General features: G+C 40.0%; 2 protein-coding genes across 4 annotated transcripts; both read left to right on the forward strand.

Annotated features, from left to right (window-relative positions):
• Positions 1-476: 476 nt before the first annotated feature.
• Positions 477-5093, forward strand: eif3s6ip (eukaryotic translation initiation factor 3, subunit 6 interacting protein). 3 transcript variants are annotated; one of them, XM_027165856.2, is made up of 15 exons: positions 477-598; positions 1307-1346; positions 1448-1661; positions 1801-1880; positions 1992-2056; positions 2147-2216; positions 2299-2372; positions 2485-2656; positions 2876-3030; positions 3137-3307; positions 3460-3593; positions 3691-3864; positions 4120-4309; positions 4468-4548; positions 4796-5093. In XM_027165856.2, the coding sequence occupies exons 1-15, from the start codon at positions 572-574 to the stop codon at positions 4865-4867; spliced, it is 1719 nt and encodes a 572-aa protein (XP_027021657.1). In that variant the 5' UTR covers positions 477-571; the 3' UTR covers positions 4868-5093. The 3 variants fall into 3 exon arrangements, with proteins under 3 accessions (XP_027021657.1, XP_027021658.1, XP_027021659.1); XM_027165857.2 differs by having other exon boundaries at positions 1995-2056; XM_027165858.2 differs by lacking the exons at positions 477-598; positions 1307-1346; positions 1801-1880 and having other exon boundaries at positions 1583-1661; positions 1995-2056.
• Positions 5094-7347: 2254 nt separating this feature from the next.
• dact2 (dishevelled-binding antagonist of beta-catenin 2) lies at positions 7348-12861 on the forward strand. The gene is made up of 4 exons (XM_027165636.2): positions 7348-7774; positions 9803-9935; positions 10079-10375; positions 10495-12861. The coding sequence occupies exons 1-4, from the start codon at positions 7487-7489 to the stop codon at positions 12336-12338; spliced, it is 2562 nt and encodes an 853-aa protein (XP_027021437.2). The 5' UTR covers positions 7348-7486; the 3' UTR covers positions 12339-12861.
• The last annotated feature ends 6399 nt before the right edge of the window (positions 12862-19260 follow it).

Raw genomic sequence — 19260 nt, forward strand, 5'->3', positions numbered from 1 at the left:
CCTTTAATAGTTTTGAAAGTAGTAAACTGACTTAAAATTAGTGTGAATGGGGTTCAGTGGATTGACCATCTGGACTTAGACAATAATAAAAATAATAAATACATAATAAATAAAGATTTCATATTAGCAAATGAAGGTGTTAATATTTCACAGATTTATAAAAACCAGATGTTCTGCCATCTGGCCGTATATAAAGCCAATTAAAAAAAAAACGCTGCAAAATTAAACCTTGGTAAATGTCTCCCTCTGCTGGTTACCTCCTACTATTACAGTTTTCCCAGACGCAGCTGTACTACTTTGTAAATATATATATATATATATATATATATATATATATATATATATATATATATATATATATATATATATATATATAAATCTTATATACCAGTTACATTACATTTATGTTTGTATATCTGTATATTAGCCCCATGGAATTAGCCACTCGCGATCCCACAATGCTTTGCGTGTTACACAGCCTTACCATCACCGGAAGTGACGTTCAGCGCGCTTCCTTTTTCTCCTACTGCCGGTGGCTCGTGCGTGCTCGGATCTACACCAGGGCTTCACCATGTCTTTCCCAGCTGAAGAGGAAGAAGTAAGATTTTATTATTTATATAGATATATACATATATATGTTTGGCCATATTCAATGAGAAAAATAAAGATTTAGCGTGCATTAGCTCTGTCAGCAAAGCTAGCATGTTAGCCAGGGAGTCATGTTTTTTCTTTATCCTGTATTCCGACAAGACCCGCCTACCCGTTTGTATGATTGGTCTATTCATTTGTATAGTAATTCCTGTCCAATCAGACAGCAGCTTATATGTTGGAACAACCAATCGCCTTTTAAGAGGCGGGAGCTCTTGGAATACGGGTGGGGAAGTAAATAACGTTAACAACAAGGAGAGAAAGTGTCGTAAATGATGCGTAAAAGATTCAGTGTTAAATCATTTATGATTAGAAAATACATGAACTTTAAGTAATAGCTGATCTTCCTAAAGGCTTTCGATTGAGCACTTAGTTGGTTTAAATTAGTGATGAATAGTTAAAACGATTATTTATAATGTCTTATGTTCAGTAAGATGTTAGAATAAAAAAATAATTATTCTCTCTCTCTATCTCTCTTTTCTCTCTGTCACTCTCTCTTTCACTCTCACTCTTTCTCTGCCTCGCTCTCACTCGCTTTCTCTATCACTCTCTTTTTCTCTGTCACTCTCTCTCTTTCACTCTCTCTATCACTCTTTCTCTCTCAATCATCACTCTCTCTCTCCATCACTCTCTCTCTCTCTCCATCTCTCTCTCTCAGTATGAGCCATACAGCTACAGTGACTACGATCTTCATACTGGTGAGTAACGTCACCTGTTTGCATGCGGCCTGCAGTAGGGTCTTGTCCATCGGCTTATACATACTAATGACTCACTACCTGAAATCCTCTCGTTTCTACAGGGGATCCCAAAGCGGATCTGGCGTATGAGCGTCAGTACGAGCACCAGCAGACGTACCACGTCATCCCAGAGGTTATCAAGAACTTCTTGCAGTATTTCCACAAGACCATCTCGGACCTGATCGACCAGAAGGTGTATGAGCTGCAGGCCAACCGCGTCTCCAGCGAGAGCATCGAGCAGAAGATCTACGAGATCCAGGATGTCTATGAGAACAGGTAGGACCAGAAATATACACAAATGTATAATTAAACATTTTACAAGCTCCATATATTGCTTAGTATTGCGGATAATAATTCCTATTGTTTTAATAGATTTCTTCAAAATAACTTCTTTGCTCTATTATTTGATTGACAGCTGGAATAAGCTAACCGATCGTTTCTTTAAGACCTCTCCATGGCCAGAGGCAGAAGCTATTGCCTCCTTGGTAGGAAACGGTGAGTTATTTAGCATTTTCTTAGTATTTTAATACAAGTGAGAAACATCGGCTTTTTTTCTGAGAGGTGACGTTCCAGGTCCAGACTCATCTATGCTCTTCTTTTTAAAAGCAGATGCTGTGTTTCTGATCCTCTATAAGGAGCTTTACTACCGACACATTTATGCAAAAGTCAGCGTAAGTATTTAGGAGTTTATTTTGTTGTGTTTTATCCTATATAGTACATAGGATTTTACTCCTAACATTTATGTCGTTCGGTTCTTTTAGGGCGGCCCAACACTTGATCAGAGATTTGAATCCTACTACAATTATTGCAACCTCTTCAACTATATTCTCAGTGAGTCCGACTTGTGCTTGTGTGTTTCGTATTTTTGTGTGATCGGTAATTTATTTAATGAAATATCTTTGGACTTGATTAGATGCTGATGGTCCTGCTCCGTTGGAGCTTCCTAACCAGTGGCTCTGGGACATTATCGATGAGTTCATCTACCAGGTAAGGCTAAAATGAGTCTTCTACAGAACAGAACAGGCCATGGCTTCAAACGTGGCACAAAGTCTGACAAATGAAAATAAATAAATATAAAAAATGACTGCACCTTCTCTAGTTCCAATCGTTCAGCCAGTACCGCTGCAAGACCGCCAAGAAGTCTGAGGAGGAGATTGAATTCCTGAGGAACAACCCGAAGATCTGGAACGTACACAGTGTACTGAACGTTCTGCACTCCCTGGTGGATAAGAGCAACATCAACCGTCAGCTGGAGGTCTACACCAGCGGAGGTGAGAGCAACACGGAGAACCTTCCGTTTGATGGAACTTCCCCTTCTCATTTCTGCCCTTTTGAGTCTAGATTTTTCACACAGACTCCATGCTCTCTGTGTAGGATAAATGGACCAGAATATTCCTGGATGGAGCAGCCTTATGGATCATTTTTATAATCTAGCTGAACGCTAATGAATGAAATCGTTCTTGACTTATCTGTGTAATTGTGCATTAAAGGAGATCCAGAGAGCGTGGCTGGAGAATATGGCCGTCATTCTCTCTATAAGATGCTGGGCTACTTCAGCTTGGTAGGCTTGCTGAGGCTGCACTCCTTGCTGGGGGATTACTACCAGGCCATCAAAGTTCTGGAGAACATTGAACTCAACAAGAAGGTAAAAGTTTGAGATCAGTTATCAGGTCAAAAAGACATACTATCTATGTAAATACACAGGTCTAATCTAGCCTTTTCCTTCATAAAATGTCTAATTTTCCACACAGAGCATGTACTCGCGTGTACCCGAGTGCCAGATCACTACCTATTACTATGTGGGTTTCGCCTATCTGATGATGCGCCGCTACCAGGACGCCATTCGGGTCTTTGCCAACATCCTACTCTACATCCAGAGGACCAGGAACATGTTCCAGAGATCGACGTACAAATACGAGATGGTCAGTAAACTTAAAAAATGATCAGGTTCATGTTACGTCGAATATTAAACGTGCTTCTTCAAGGTTAACGATAAACAGAGAAGGAATGTCTTAGGTTCTAGTCTTTATTAGAGATTTCGGAAAGAGGATTAAAGTGTGTTTGACTTTAACAGGTTAACAAGCAGAATGAACAGATGCACGGGTTGTTGGCCATCGCACTGACCATGTACCCCATGAGGATCGACGAAAGCATTCACACGCAGCTCAGAGAGAAATACGGAGACAAGATGCTGCGCATGCAGAAAGGGTGAGCGCCGCACACACACACACACACACACACTATTACATTGCCGTGAAATCTATAGAGCTGTATATAATCCAATAAGTTGTGTTGATTGTCTCAGAGACCTGCAAGTGTTTGAAGAGCTGTTCAGCTTCGCGTGTCCCAAGTTCCTGTCTCCCGTCGTACCCAATTACGACAACGTGCATCCGAATTATCATAAAGAACCTTTCCAGCAGCAGCTCAAAGTGTTCGCCGAGGAAGTCCAGCAGCAGGCTCAGCTCTCCACCATCCGCAGGTGTGTCTTCACTTCACGTTTTACCTCAGAACACAGATGTCATGTCACAAACAGTGCGTCTACTATGTCGTTGTGTATTTAATAACTCGTGTGATTATGTATTGATTTGCTGATGACATGCGATCTCGTGTGGTTTGGGAATTAGCGGCATCCTGAAAATAGCGCGCTGGGAGTCGTGATGCATTGAAACACCACAAAAACAATGAGAATATTGTGGGTATTTGTGTTTAGATGCTTTTCTTTGTTTGCCTGCAGTTTCCTGAAGCTCTATACCACCATGCCCGTGGCAAAGCTGGCAGGATTTTTGGACATGTCCGAGCAGGAGTTCCGCATTCAGCTGCTCGTGTTCAAGCACAAGATGAAGAACCTGGTGTGGACCAGTGGCATCTCAGCGCTGGACGGAGAGTTCCAGTCAGCTTCCGAGGTCGACTTCTACATCGACAAGGTGTGTGACAGACGGACAGACAGAGAGAGAGAGTGTGTGTGTGTTTGTGTGTCTGTGGGTGTGAGAGAGAGAGAGAGCAAAGGATAGCAGACCTTCCAACTTTCCCATTGTGTAGAAGCTTCCACCCTGACCTATGTTTCATTTCTGTCTCTTGCCAGGACATGATCCACATTGCAGACACAAAGGTGGCCCGTCGCTACGGAGACTTCTTTATTCGACAGATCCACAAGTTTGAGGAAGTAAGAACTTTGTTTTTCTTATATTAGTGACATTTAGATTCACAGTTTGATGTCATCTTGCCTGGTGATAATCTGTGTGTTCAGCTTCGGTTACACTCAGTTTTGCAATGTTTTTGAGGGACTTTGTGTTGCCAAAAAACAATTAACATAATTACACAGAATCTCATCTATATTGTGAAATCATATATATATACAGAATCCATATTAAACAAGATGCACTGACATCTCTATGCTTGTTTTTTTGTAGCTGAATCGCACACTGAAGAAGATGGCCATGTCTGGCACCTCCAGCTCCACCAGTGCTACATCACGATCATAACAGCACTCGTTGAATTTTTTTTTTAAAACATTTGTCTTTCCTTTTCCTGCACTGCAGCTTCAGCAGAAGATGCATTAATTCAGCTTTGACATTTACTAAGAGTTGAGAAGCCTCCCCTTTCTCATGGATGGCTTTCATATCTCCCGACCTCCAGCGTCCAGTTTGCCACGTTCACATCAAGGATTTTTTGTGGGCTGGGAAAAAAATAAAGTTGATGTGGGGAATATATGGTTACCTTCTCTTTTTTTTCTTCTACTTGTTTTACTTTTATTTTCATTTATATTCTTGCTTAAATGATTTAGTTTTGGAAGATTTTACAGGAATTTAGTGCAAATAATTGTTGCCATTTTCTTTGATTAACAACAGACATTGTTGTAAAGTAGCTTTAGTGTAATAGGGTCAGAATATAGGTTTAGGTTTACTTTTTATTTTTTTATTCCTCATGAGCAAACCAGAGGCAAAAGTGACAAGGAAAGATTCCACGAGAAAGAAACTTTGAGAGGAACCAGACTCAAAAGGGAATCCATCCTCATTTGGGTGACACCAGAATTTATCTGCAAACCGGAATTATTTTAACTTTGATATTTCCATATCAATATGTATATGATGGCAAATAGAAAACACCTGCATTACTCAAAAAGCTCAAGGTAACGCCAGTTCTTTGGCCTAAAACAAATATTTACAGAGTTCTTCATAAGTCTGTCTTGGAGGATTTTGGAAACCGGTTTCACACACAAAGGGCTACAGACCTTGACCTCCAGGAACACCCTTAGAACACTTGTGATCAACACCATCATGAATCAAATTTGTATTTCGAATAGAAATATGTAAAAGCATAAGTAGCTCTAGTTAGATTTTGTAGGTTCAGTACTTTTATCAATATATAGTCACAAATGTTCAAGAACAAGCCAGTGGTTAAAATGGTGAATAAAAAAACATGAGATGAGATGAGAGAAAGAAACAGGACTCAAAACAAACTATTCTCTTCTAGGTGAGATTAGATAATGAGATTAACAATAATTATACTGTATATTAACTATATTAAAATGACAATGTGTTCGTGTAAGGGTGTTATGTCGTAAGCATGCGGCAGATGACACGTACATGGATGTGCAAATATTTAGGGAATCTATTTACATTATACGCTTTCTAATAACGCACTTTTACACTGTGTATTTTTATAGACTTTATAGATATTTTCCACTCTTTCATACTTAAATCTTTTTTTGTTTTACCTAATCCTTTTGATATTGTTACTACATTTCAAGCTAAAATATCTACAAATTATAAGGTGACACTTTTTTCAAGAAAATCCCAATTCTTCTCAGTTGAATCCCAGTCTAACCCTTAACACATGGAACTGTTATACACTTTATATGCACATCATTTTAGATTGACAGCTAGATGTTAGCAATTCCATCATTAGCTGAATTTTGTACATAGCAACAGCGTTAGGAATAAATTTGTTAGTTAGCCTTAGTTATATTTCCTTTATTGGTTATTAGGTGAAAGTGGTGAAAATATATATTTAAAAATATCTGACTTCATTCTTCATAGTTTCTTCAATAATTTAATTCTTGCCGCTAGATGGCGCACCAAAACAACGCTGTTGTCAAAATCCGGAGAGCGCGAGATATTTTCTGAGACACCTTTAATAGTGAATTATAGGTTGTTGTTTTTTGTTGTTTGTTTGTTTTGCAAATATAAAATTAAGAAAAGTGTTAAATATGCGGCATATAGGAAGCTCTGCTACTATTCTTATTAACAGTATCAGGCTAACAAGTTATTGAGTTAAAAGGCTAATCATCATCATCATCATCATCATCATCTCCTCACCTGTGTGTAGTGGCTTGAATATGAAAGCTAGGGAAAAAAATCAAGTAAGTTGTATGAACTGCATAGTAAATCAGCGACTGGCCTCCTCCTTCTTCATCTTCTGCTTCTCCTCCTTCTCCATCTTCTGCATCTCCTCCTCCTCTTCCTCCTTCTCCATATTTTGCTTCCCCTTCTTCTCCTCCATTTTCTGCTTCTCCTTCTCTCCTCCTTCATCTTCTGCTTCCCCTTCTCCTCTTCCTCCTGCTTCTCCTTCTCCAGCTTCTCTTTCTCCTCCTCCTCCTCCTTCTTATAATAACAACAACAATAATAATTATTGTTGTTGTTGTTGTTATACCCAAAGCCCATCCATACTTCCCATCCCAAACTTTTTGTCTAAACCATAGAATAATTACGTAAAAATGAGTGAAACTATAAATAGTACAAGCGTCCAAAATAGTACAAGGAAGATTTTTTTTTAGATGAAGACATTTTCAGAGCAATTTAGTTACATGACATTTGCGGAAAACTTTACTACTGTGTTTATCTTCGTTTGAATACATTAAATAAATGTACGTTCTCTTAACTTGGGAATTATCACTGAATTGTAGGGGGGTTTGCAGAAGACAGATGTTTTGCCTTAACCAGATGAAAACGCCACGCCCTTTCCCTTTCTGTGGGCGTGGTTTAGAGCCGCTTGTTGTATCCGGTCTGCAGAGCTGACCTGCAGAACAGAGTTAGTTTTACGCACAAGACCTGAGCATCACTGATCTCGCCTCTGGATATGCCTTAACAACCTCTACAGGAATGTTGAGCAGAAAATCGGAAATGTCTGGAAATGGGGTCGTGCCTGCGGCCCTGGACCGGGGCAGGGTGGCGGAGAGGCTGCGGGCGGCGTTTGCCGGGCTGCAAGAGCTTCAACATTTGCGGGAGAAACAGGGCGCATTGGTGCAGCGGGCGCTTCGCGTGGACACGGACACGGAGAGTGAGCGTGTGGGCAGTGATGTGTGTTTACACCAAAGTGACGAAGATACAAACAGAGCAGAGGAGCAGCAGCGGCTGGAGGCAACACTCACAGCCCTCAAACAGCAACTGGTAAGAAAAACAAAGAAATAAAAAAGTGGAGCACGAGCGTAAATTAGGGTTATCTGGGATCTGAAAAAGGTTCTAGGCATGTTAACATCTGACTGACTTGTATGCAAACATTACAGCTGTCATTAAAAGTTATGTTATAAGAACATCTTGATCAAGACTCAGGATTGAAATATATTGGGTGCATCTTCATCTTGACCCTAACCAAGAGCGCATATTGGTGCGCCTGCGCAGCTGGGGGTGGCCATAAATCAAGGTTCAATCCAAGGGACAGGGCTGGAGGGTGGGGGGTGTTTCCGTCTCTGATCATTAACCCGCTTTAATTAGAATGGAAACAGAGAACCAAATGACCTCGGATTGGTGACACAGGTTTGACCCCAGGCTGAAGTCTTAGTGCAGGTTATCCGATCCAGTTCAATCCAAACACACATAACCACATATAGAGTAACATGGTGGATAGAAAGTATAGAGTTTCTGTAGAACGAACATGAACTGATAATGGATAAATATAGCTGGAGGATTCGGAAAAATGTCTCTGGTGAACATTTGCACTTTAGGTGAACTCTTGTACACTATTGACTGGCAGAGAAACAGTAGCTCCCCAAGGTGGAATTCCTCCAGAGGATGGATGTGGATCTATCTGCTCAGTGAATGGGGTAACTTTTCTCATGCAACAGTGGCCCCCAATTAAAGGGAATGAAGCGCATGAAAATAACATGCGAGTCAAGTGGAAAACATAAAGCTGGTCGGTCATGCATGTGGCAGCTTGCCAAACTGGCAGATCTGGATACACAGTGAAAGTAGTATTGTTCTTGGTACACAATTACTTGGAGAAACTAAGAAATTTCACAATTTGTTTGTGTGTAAATGGCATGGCACAGTGATGTAAACAAATGTTAATCAATGTCGCATAGAAGTGTTAATCAATTTAGGAACCTGTTTGTTTAGTTCAAATTTTTGGGTTACTGCCCATATTTTGAATATACATAGTAAATATGTGTTTATTCATCGTAGCCTCTCTCTATTCAGACACCAATAGACGATTATGAAATTCTTTGAGTCAGTATTTGGCATACAGTGTTGCGGTTTAGTATTTGTCTTGGTCTTGTATTGCTTTGTGTTTGTGTTTACACAATGGTCTGTGTTTCTCTGTGGGAGAGAAGAGTGAACCTTCAACATTGCACCCCCCAGGCTATTCCTTGTCCTTGCATGGTTAATGGTCAACTACACTCCTTCATTCTTCTTCTTTTTTTAACCTCCTCCTTTCCTTCCCCCAAATGTCTTATAACTCCAGGAGGTCTGTGTCACTCATTAAAGATCTTTAAGAATCTGCCTCCTTTGTTTTCTATTTATTTTCCTTCCTTAGTCAATAGAGCAGTTAAATGTACAGGACTTTGTGTAGTCACATGCATCGGTGAACTTTGTTTGCTTCATATGAGGGCTTTGCTCATTGTTTTTTTCCAATTAATATTAATTTTGATTTGTAGACATGTGTACATTTAAAGCATGTCTCATTTAGATTTGCTTTTCTCTCATCGCACCAGCAGTGAAAACTAATATATTAAGTAAATTCAATAATTAAAAACACTAGAGCACGGTGGTGCAACAAGTGTTGTCTTCCAACTACGGTGTCCTTATTTCAGTTCTGAGCTTGAGTTACTGTCCACTTTTTCTCCTCGTGTTTGTGTGGGTTTTTTATTTGGCTCCCTGGTTACCTCCCACCTCTCAATAGCATCCTTGAATGTTAGAACTCTAAATTACCCCTAGTAGGGAATATGGGTGTATGTGATATATTGGCATCCTATTCAGGGTGTATTCCCACTCTGTGAACAATCCTGTGTCCCTGTCAAAAGTATAGAGTCCAGATCGACCAGGACACATACCAGGATAAAGTGTTTACTGAACACGAATTAATTAAAAAACAAAACAGATTTTATACTTTTAGCGTTCAAGCTTTGTTAAATAATCATACTCACAAGTGGAGTTGTTCTGGAGTTTTCCATTTTACAAAATTTTACGCTTTGCTTTTAGACTCGTCTGCGGAGACAAGACGTTGGACTTAAAACACACCTGCAGCAGTTAGACCATCAGATCAGTGAGCTTAAACTGGACGCACGTAAGGCTTCCGCTGAACACTTGGAGAGCGACAGCCGGCCCAGTTCAGGTGAAACGACTACGACTGAAAACACTTGTACATTTTTATTTGATGAATCTTTATGTACATGCAATGAAAAACTCATTACAAGCATATAACTAATATCTTTCCATTTATTTTGTTTCCTTAATCATGGACATTTCTTCATTTAGGATTCTTCGAGCTCAGCGATGGTGGTTTGGGCTCTCTGTCGAATTCCTGCACATCCGTCTACAGCGAATGTCTCTCAACTTCATCTCAAGCGAGCTTGCTTCCACTGTCGTCAGGATTCTCGGCTGCCCGTGGCTGTAACGCCCAGTTGCAGGCTGAGGTGTCCCGTAGACGCTCTGCGGACGAGACTACGGCCCAGCCGGACGTTCCACGTGGCCTTGGCGTACGTCTGGGTAGCAGCGGAATACGCACGGGTTCATTCAGCTCAGAGAGAGCCAGACAAAGGCCTGTCTCAACAGGTTAGCACCAACGTTGAATGGTTAATGAGTGCTTTTGTTGTAGGGTTTACCACAGAGATACAAATCAAATTTATTTTATTTTATTCTATGGTTCTAAGTTTTTCATCTCGTTTTTCCAGGTGATCTTGACAGAGTGATCAACCCTGGATTTGGCTACTATAAACCTGCTGATGTTAAAACCTCTACCATCTGTACTGCATTCTGTGACCCCACCATGGATTCCAAATATCAAAGCAACCTTGTATCCCGCAATGGTACTGAAATGTACTGCTACCCAAGCCCCCTGCATGCTGTAGCCCTCCAGAGCCCCATCTTCTCTCTCAGTGGAGAGAAGGGAGGGCCTATAGCCTCAGACACTCAGGATAAGCACACCAATGTGGGACTTTCTAAGGACAGGCATCTCAAAGAAGAGCAGAGTGACCCCAAACCTGAAGGTTATATCGTCAAACTGCTTCAACGCAGCTCAAGTAAGATAAGCCTTCGGAGTGAGGTGAGTGTGGAAAAAGGCGTTCTTACAAGTAATGTTGCTCAGGATCATGGGCTTATTGGATTGAGAATGAAGCAAGTGAATGATGACCAAGTGCAGGGACCCTTCCAGATGAAAATAGAGTCCACCAAGAATCCAATAAAGGATGAAAAGAAATCGCCACCAAGACCTGCTGACAAAATACAAATGAACCCGAACAGCGTTAAGGCAGAAGAATACGGGCAAATGTGTTTTGTCCAGTACTTACCAAGTACAAGAAATCAAAAAACAGCTGCAACAATGGGTCAAGAGAAAGTGGATGAAAATGAACCTAGGGATCGGTGTTACCAGGGGAGTGGACTTGAGGATGCATCAGCAGTTACAAAACCTCCTGAAAGGAGACCTAGCATTACCATTCCTAATGAGCATAATAAAAGCAGAGATGGAGGTTGCATTCCTACAGTGAAATCTGAGTTTGTTTGTGCTCAGTTTGTGCCTGCAGGATCTCAGAGGATGAAGGTGCATCAGGCAGACAAGAAGACAAAGTCTGTGAAACTGCGGAAGAAGGGTCACGAGAAACCGACGGTTAAGAAGCACCATCTGAAGCACTCAATTCGAGAGCATGAAAAGGATAAAGGCTATAACAGTAAAGCACGTGCAGAAAGAAATCCAAAACAATTCAGTACAGAAAGGGAGTTGATTGATGCTCCACCTATGGAACCCAGACACCGTTCTTGCTCAGAGTCGAGTCTTTTGGGGCCTGGAAATCAATGTGGCGCTCACCTTCAGTCATATCGGCAGCAGAAACATATGTCCAAATCCAGCAGACACCCAAAGGGTCAGTTCCCAGATTTGGAGAACCTATCTAGAAAGAAGCAGAGTTCTCAGAAATGGCCCCTTGCTTCAGAGATCCAGGTTTCACTTGCACCCCCAAACCATTACCAGAGGTCCAGGGAGGTGCATAGTCACAGAATCTCACAAAAACCCGGAACGGTGCGAAGTTTGAGCACGAGACCTCGATCGGGCCACTGGAGTGGTTTTCCGTGTCCACTTCAGCCATCCCTCTCTTCAGCTTCCTACCTTAGCAATCTGAACTTGAAATACCCCCCGGCACCTCTGTCTTCCCACTACACATCCAGATGTGAGTCGGAATACTCGGCAGAGTGTGCCTCACTCTTCCACTCCACTATCGTGGAGAGCAGCGAGGGAGAGCTGAGTGACTATACCACCAACCGCTTCGGAGACAGCGAGTCAAGCCAGGAATCTCAAACCGGTTCTGACTCGGACAGCAGCCTGTCTCTGGAAGAAGATGATCTGTACGAGGAAGACGAGGAAGAAGGAGCTCTGGTGTGGGCCGAGGCTACTGTGGGCCCCACAGCCGTCCAACAACACCTTCGCCCTGAACCAGCTTCATGTCGCATCAAAGCATCCCGAGCGCTGAAGAAGAAAATCCGCCGCTTTCAACCAGCCTCACTTAAAGTCATGACTCTGGTGTAGTCCTCGAACTTCCTTCCAATGGTCTAAAGTTTACAGTATTCTCCCACGTCATTTAGATGGTTCAAAGACTCTCAAGTTCATACAATCTGTACAAGTTTTTGGGAAAGAGACTGATATTATGTTATGTAACATTATGTACCTTTATGCAAGGTACTCCATTTTAGACAAATTCCAATTTACAATTATTTAGCCAGTTTTAAAACGTTTATTTCTGAGCTTATATAACTGCTTCTAAGAATTTGCCCATAAACCAAAGACTACTCTTAATGGCAACTGAATACAAAGACCGAATGAACACGACACCAATAATGATTTTTTTTCTTAAAATTATACATGCAACCTGTTTATTGTAAATATTCTGTTGAGGTTTCTTTTTGCCATCTTCAAAATCACCAAAAAAAAGTCACCTGGTAAGAAAATACCTTTTTGTATTTTGTTTCTCAGAAGCCACTTTTTTTCACATTTGATTTTTCCTATGCATTTTAATCTCCTTGCAAATAAACATTATTTAATGTTCAAATGACTCAAGACTCTAAATGTTCTTGTTCATTGGGTGGGAGATCTGTTTAGGTATTGATCCATCACAAACTTGCTGGGTAAAAGTCCATGGGTTGACCTTTTGTGTAACTGCAAGTTACAATGCTTCATGACACAAGTCATATTGCTTAAATAATATAGTATGAATATAATGATATAATAATATATATCATATTCTCAAAGAAAAAGACTGGCATTTTCTGTACCAGTGAGAATACTAAGAAATACTAAGAAGCACCACCTGTACCCTTTCATCCAATGTTAAGTAAGGGTAAATAAATCACATTTAGATGGTTTAACTTATTTAATTATATTGTTTCAACATCATATATATATAAGCAGACAATTAACCCACATATTTCTCTTACTGATCATCTGCACAGTCTTTATCTGCAGCACAAGAATAGGCTAATAAAGCACACGTGCGTGAAACGAGATTACAAACCAGACTAAGTTGTAAAATTTACCTTGGCAGAATGACAACAGTATCAGCAATGGTGGACAAATCATAAATTCACTTGCTAGCTCTCTGAAAACTCTGCCACATGTCCCACTTACTAAAGCGTTAGCTAATGCATTAAATTCAAATTCAGCTTAACTTCGCTTCATGCATGTGACAATCTCAGTCAATTGGTAAAAAAATCTGATTTAATTTGCTCCGATGTTGTGTAGGTGTGTGTGTGTGTGTGTGTGTGTGTGTGTGTGTGTGTGTGTGTGTGTGTGTGTGTGTGTGTGTGTGTGTGTTTTGGATGGAGAACTAAGAAAAGTATAATAAGATTGGGAATCGCTAATATGGTTATAATTACAGCACTTTAAATAAGTTGGAAAAGGATTTAAGTACCATACTTGATTCAGAGCCATTTCTATAAACACATGCACACAGATGGAGCCCACATCATCTGTTTGGCCTCTTTTCATATCTGTCAGACAGGGTTTTAAGAGGATTAAGTCTGACACACTGTCTCAAAATTTCATCAACTTTTACTTACAAGCTACAGGTTTACATGATCCTCTCCTCATGGCTACATAGTCCACTTCTCACCCATAAAGGATCATTGTAAACACCAAAATTGCTAAAAAAGGGAATTAAATAAAGCTGTGGGAAGGGGTTTGCATGATATAATGAGCTTGGAATGTTTTTAAGTCAGTTTGCAGGTGGATGACTCTCAGGAAGAGAATTTGCCAAATTATTTAGAACAATTTATTATATGTCACTAATGAGTGCTTGTAATTCTGCAGAACCACATGCTGGGAAACGCACGAATCAAATTCCTTTCAAGTCAAATTTTATTTGGCCAGTAAAATTATTTCTGATTCCGATTCTCTGAGGCTGTCTGGACCGAATTTATGGTCGCAAATGAAGCTAAAAACAACACATGCTCTTTTTGTGCATGAGCAAAAACAAATACTTCAAAGACATGATGGTTTTTATCGGTCATATGAAGTTTCGGTTCTGACCCACCCTGTGTAGCTACATCGACCCTTGACCCTGTTGAGAAAGAGGATTAAAAATGGGCAGAATCTGAAGAACGACAAATGGAATAGTAGGGAAAAGAGGATAAAAATTAAGGAGTATGTGGGCACGGAGGGGAGGAAGGATCCAGCTGTGTTTCTTTGAAGTTTGATCGAGGCCAGTGGACATGACCTTGCTTGTGGCTGGATCATCTCACAGGCATCATTATTAGATGCGCTCTGAACCCTTTCGCCTCTCTTGATTAGTGTTGTATCCTTTCAGCATGGCTCTAATGTTCTTACGCTGATTCGAAAAATGTTTACACATTGACAGGAAGGAGGTTTTCAGTAAGGAGACATTTATTTTGCATTTATGGGAGGAGAGCCTTTAGGACAAACACAAATGAATCTGGAGAGAAAATGACCGCTTCCAGCTGCTATAACGGATGAGAAATAACTCGATTTGCAGACATTCCACAACTAAAAATGGATACAAATTATGATGTCATTCTTTAATTGTGGAATAAAGAGAAATTAAACATGAGCATGCTGTCAATATCGCAGGTAAATAATCCTGCTTGCGCTCCTAAGAGTAACTATTGAGTATTTCCGATTGATTATTTTCTTATAATAGTATGCCACGCCATGTGTTTTTGTCCTCCAATTTTAGAGCCATAATTATTTGAAATGATCTTATATTTATATGTCTTTAAGATAACCATAAAAATTCCTATTCTGGCTTCGGGCTTTAATAGGCCGGTGTTTGGCAGACTTTCGTTCACATGAGTGATTCGATCTATATGATTCTCTGATTCTTTGATCTGATTCAGTGCTGAGTGCTGAACAAAATTCCCCAACTCTTCAGCTGTCTAAATATAAACCACAATATAACGATCCAAGAATTCATGAAAGGAAAGCTACAGTAGGAATGAGAAGGATTATTATTTTCCCATTAATTATATTCACCGCTTCATCTTTAAGTATTCTGGAGAAGGTATTCTAATAAACAAAGACATGCCACACACCATGAAAAGTCCAAATATCTTGGAGCGTTCTTACTTACATGCTAGTAAATACAGGTTTAACGCTGATTCTTGACGCCGTCAAGCCGTCAGCATAACACAAAGCGGTTGCGACACCCATATTGATGGTCTGTGAGTTATTACAGATTATAAACACGGAAATGGGCTTGAGAAGACATGTGCGAATGTTAACTGTCAGTGGACTCCTGCTAATACATGCACAGACATGCATGCAACAAACCTGAATAACATTTCTAAAGAAATACAGGTGACAAGCCCAAAAGTCTACACATCTGTTCAGCTGAACATTTAAGTTAAGAAGTTACACCTTTGACTCCAAACCCATTAAGAATGTGGCTCGCCTCAGGAATGACACCAAATTGTTTGGGTACAAATGTTTGTGAGGCACAAAAGCGAGAGCTAACAACACTAATCATGGAACTTGCTACTCATAATCAAGCTTGTTTTCAAATTTGGAATCATATCATGGATATCAATTTAAAACTAGAAATTAGGCAATGAAGTTTTCTGGAAAAAATAAAGTGTCCAGTATCCAAGTATCTCCTGTTGCAACAGACTGTAAGATTTCTACCTGTGCATACTGGTTGTTCAATACAAAAAAAAAAAGGCACAATTAGCAATTTTTGTCTTGTTAAATAAAAAAAAGGAATATACAGAAAGGCATGTGAAAGAATTATTTCTTATATAGTCATAAGAAGAAAATGCCACATCAATAAATCCAATACATAAATGCAATTATGACGTGTTATTCATTCCTAAATTAACAATTGGAGGAACAAACTACACTTTGTACACAAATAGCTGACACAGACACACAATATGGTGGATCGATCCCACAATGTAGCATTGACTTCTGAGGACCTCGGATTACTTTGGTGCTGAGCAGCTTTCAGAAAGATACACACATACGGTTCATACAGGATATAACATTACATCATGCTTGTAAGGCTAAAGACAGACACAAAGATCTTTCTCAAGGCTAATTCGTTAATATAATATAGAAAGTCAGGAAAATGGGAAGTAGAGGAGAGTTAGATGAGAAGAAGAGAGGGATCGGGGGAGGCTGGAAAAGCTCTAGGGTTTCCATTTAGGATGAAGTAATCCCTAGCCAAATGGCAGCCCTTTAGGCCACAAATCACCGAGTTATTGCTCAGACAGAGATACCCTTTCACACCATCACCTTCTTTCATTATGTCTGATTTGTTTCTTTTTCAACATCTTCTCCCCTGTTCCATTCAGTGCCCTTTCTCCTCAGACCTTGTTATGTCTGAGATATTGTTTAGGTTTTGCTAAAATGGGGGAGTGTGTCTTGATGGGAACAATAACCAATGTCCTCATAAGGATAAGAATCATATGAAGTTATACGAAGGACGGTTTTGACCTTGTGGTGACTCTTTGTACCTTGTAGTATATATCATTTCATTAAAAAACCCGAAAGAATCAAAGGTTTCTGTGTGTGTGTGTGTGTGTGTGTGTGTGTGTGTGTGTGTGTGTGTGTGTGTGTGTGTGTGTAGAGAGAGAGAGAGAGCCTGAAGTGAGAAATCCCAAGAATATACTTCTCACCCTGATGAGAAAAGCTTTTTACACAGATGTGCTCTAAAAATGGGACATAGATGAAACAATCCACGGGGGCGGGCACACACACACACACACACACACACACACACACACACACACACACACACACACTTACTTCATTTTCTCTTTCCCTTGATCTTCAGTAAATTCAGGTCCTACATTTGAACATGACTCAGACAAAATGTGCCCAGTTAACAGGGCTTTTCCCCTAATGTATAATAGATTACTCAGGGAAAAGAATGTATCCAGCATGAGATGTTAAACAGATTCACACATTAATGAAAAAAATAAGCTTAAAGTATTTGATAGGTTACATTTCTAACTACAGTAAAGTTACACTGGACACAAATTCTGTTTTCTATGAACTTTAGAAATTCCTTCTCCTTGAGAAAGCATTTCTATTGACGATTGTAGACCTCCAGTGTTTCCCACCTCACTAAAAGGCATTCTGTTCCAAATATATTTTCGTCCTTTGGTTTCTTTTGTGATGTAATGTGTAATAATCATTGTGTAGATTGTGTGGTTAAGGCCAGACACTGCAGCTGAAAGTGACAAGTTTCATGTAAATCATTTCCACAGTTTTGGACTAGATGTGTTTATGATGCGTCTTCTCTTAAAGAGTAGAAACCAAGTGATGAATAAAAAGGTGAATTTCAGATAGCGCAAATCAGGCAAAGACTACACAAAATTTATCCACCATTTCCAGTGTAAAGGCTAGTTTTTGGGCTGGGATTCAGGTCTTTTTGTGTGGTTTTGAACAGTTGGCTTTTGGAGGCGTGACTCCAGTGAGACTTTCTGTCTAATTGTGTTTCTATGAGCGTTAGACAGCTTGTGAATGGGGAGGGAATGGACTCTTCCTCCTTCTGCTTACTGTACATATGAATAGAGATAGCTGAATCCCCTAAACTCATGAATACGAAAGAGCCTAGAGTAAGCTGCACAGATTTAAGAAGAAAAGTAAACTCAGAAAGCATGATTTTTTTTTGTGTGTCTTAAGTGAACTCTTGGCTCCTTGTGGAGAAGAATGTGTGTGTGTAGGACAGTAAATGTAGAAACACTAAGGCCCATCACCCATCACCCATCACCCATCTCAGTACACATCCTGCCTGCTGGTGCTTAATCCTCTCTTTCACGCTTTCTTTACACCACATTGTCCACAAAACTACTCCATGCTGTGGTCAGGTTGTCTAAATACGTAGACAGCACATACTCACACACACACACACACACACACACACACACACACACAAACACACAAAACGCACTTGCATTCACAAACACATTAAGCGAATACCTTGCGTGTCAAGAAGACGGTGCAGTGTGGAAAACAAGTCAGAGTCAAGGCTAAGAAATCACATGCATGAAACCACACGATAAATTAACGCATTTAGAGTCAAAGCATGTCCTTTTTTTGAACTAGTGCTGCTTTTCAGAAAAAATGAAAAAAGAAAAAAAAAAAACACCAAGGCAGCTGATAAACTAAGCTGATAAGATTCAGGTTCATTCTATAACACAACTGGGTTTAAAGACGGTTAACTTTTCCCTAAATAAGGAATAAAATCAAAGAGTCAAACAATGCATACGTTTTATTTATTTACTGTGACATTTAATGCAGTGGAACTTCATGGAAACAAGTTTTTTTATTCCTTTACTCCTTTATGTTACAGTAGTTATAAAAAGTTCTTCCCATACTGCCACTTTATTCTCTCTGATCTAAAGTTAATAATACCAAGGAATGCAGATTTCCTCTGGTGGAAAATGTCAGCCTGTGGCTAATTTAATTAGTTCCACCTTCAGACAAGAATCAAGCTTTCAGTGTTATGATGGTATAATTTATTAGAATCTGCTCGGTCCGTAAACTGGGATTCGAGCAAAAGTGTGATGGCACTCGTAAGTGTCTGTTTCCCTGTATGTCCATAAAGAACTCCTGCTTCCTTCAACTCAACATCTGGTTTCTACCAGAGTCTGAAGTTCAGGAAGCTTTTCCTAAAGCCCTTAGAGCTGGACAGGAAGCTCTGAATAGCCAACAGATGTTCAAACTGTTTTCAGGCCTAGTTTGAACCCCACAGGAAATGGCTTAAGCAACCTGCCCCATTCTTATGCCAATGTTAATCTCAAAGGATTAAAGATTAGGATCCGAGATAATCTTTTAAATCTGTGGCTCGTCTGCGAAATCCAATCATGTAACGATTAGTGATATGAGCTGTACTTTCAGAGTAGTGGTGTATTCGATTAATAAAAACATAAATGTCACATTAAATTGACTGAAGAGGAACAAAAGAAAAATATTTCATATAGGAGTTTTGTGCTTC

Source organism: Tachysurus fulvidraco, chromosome 4, assembly GCF_022655615.1.
Source record: "Tachysurus fulvidraco isolate hzauxx_2018 chromosome 4, HZAU_PFXX_2.0, whole genome shotgun sequence".
In the NCBI taxonomy this organism is placed as follows: Eukaryota; Metazoa; Chordata; class Actinopteri; order Siluriformes; family Bagridae; genus Tachysurus; species Tachysurus fulvidraco.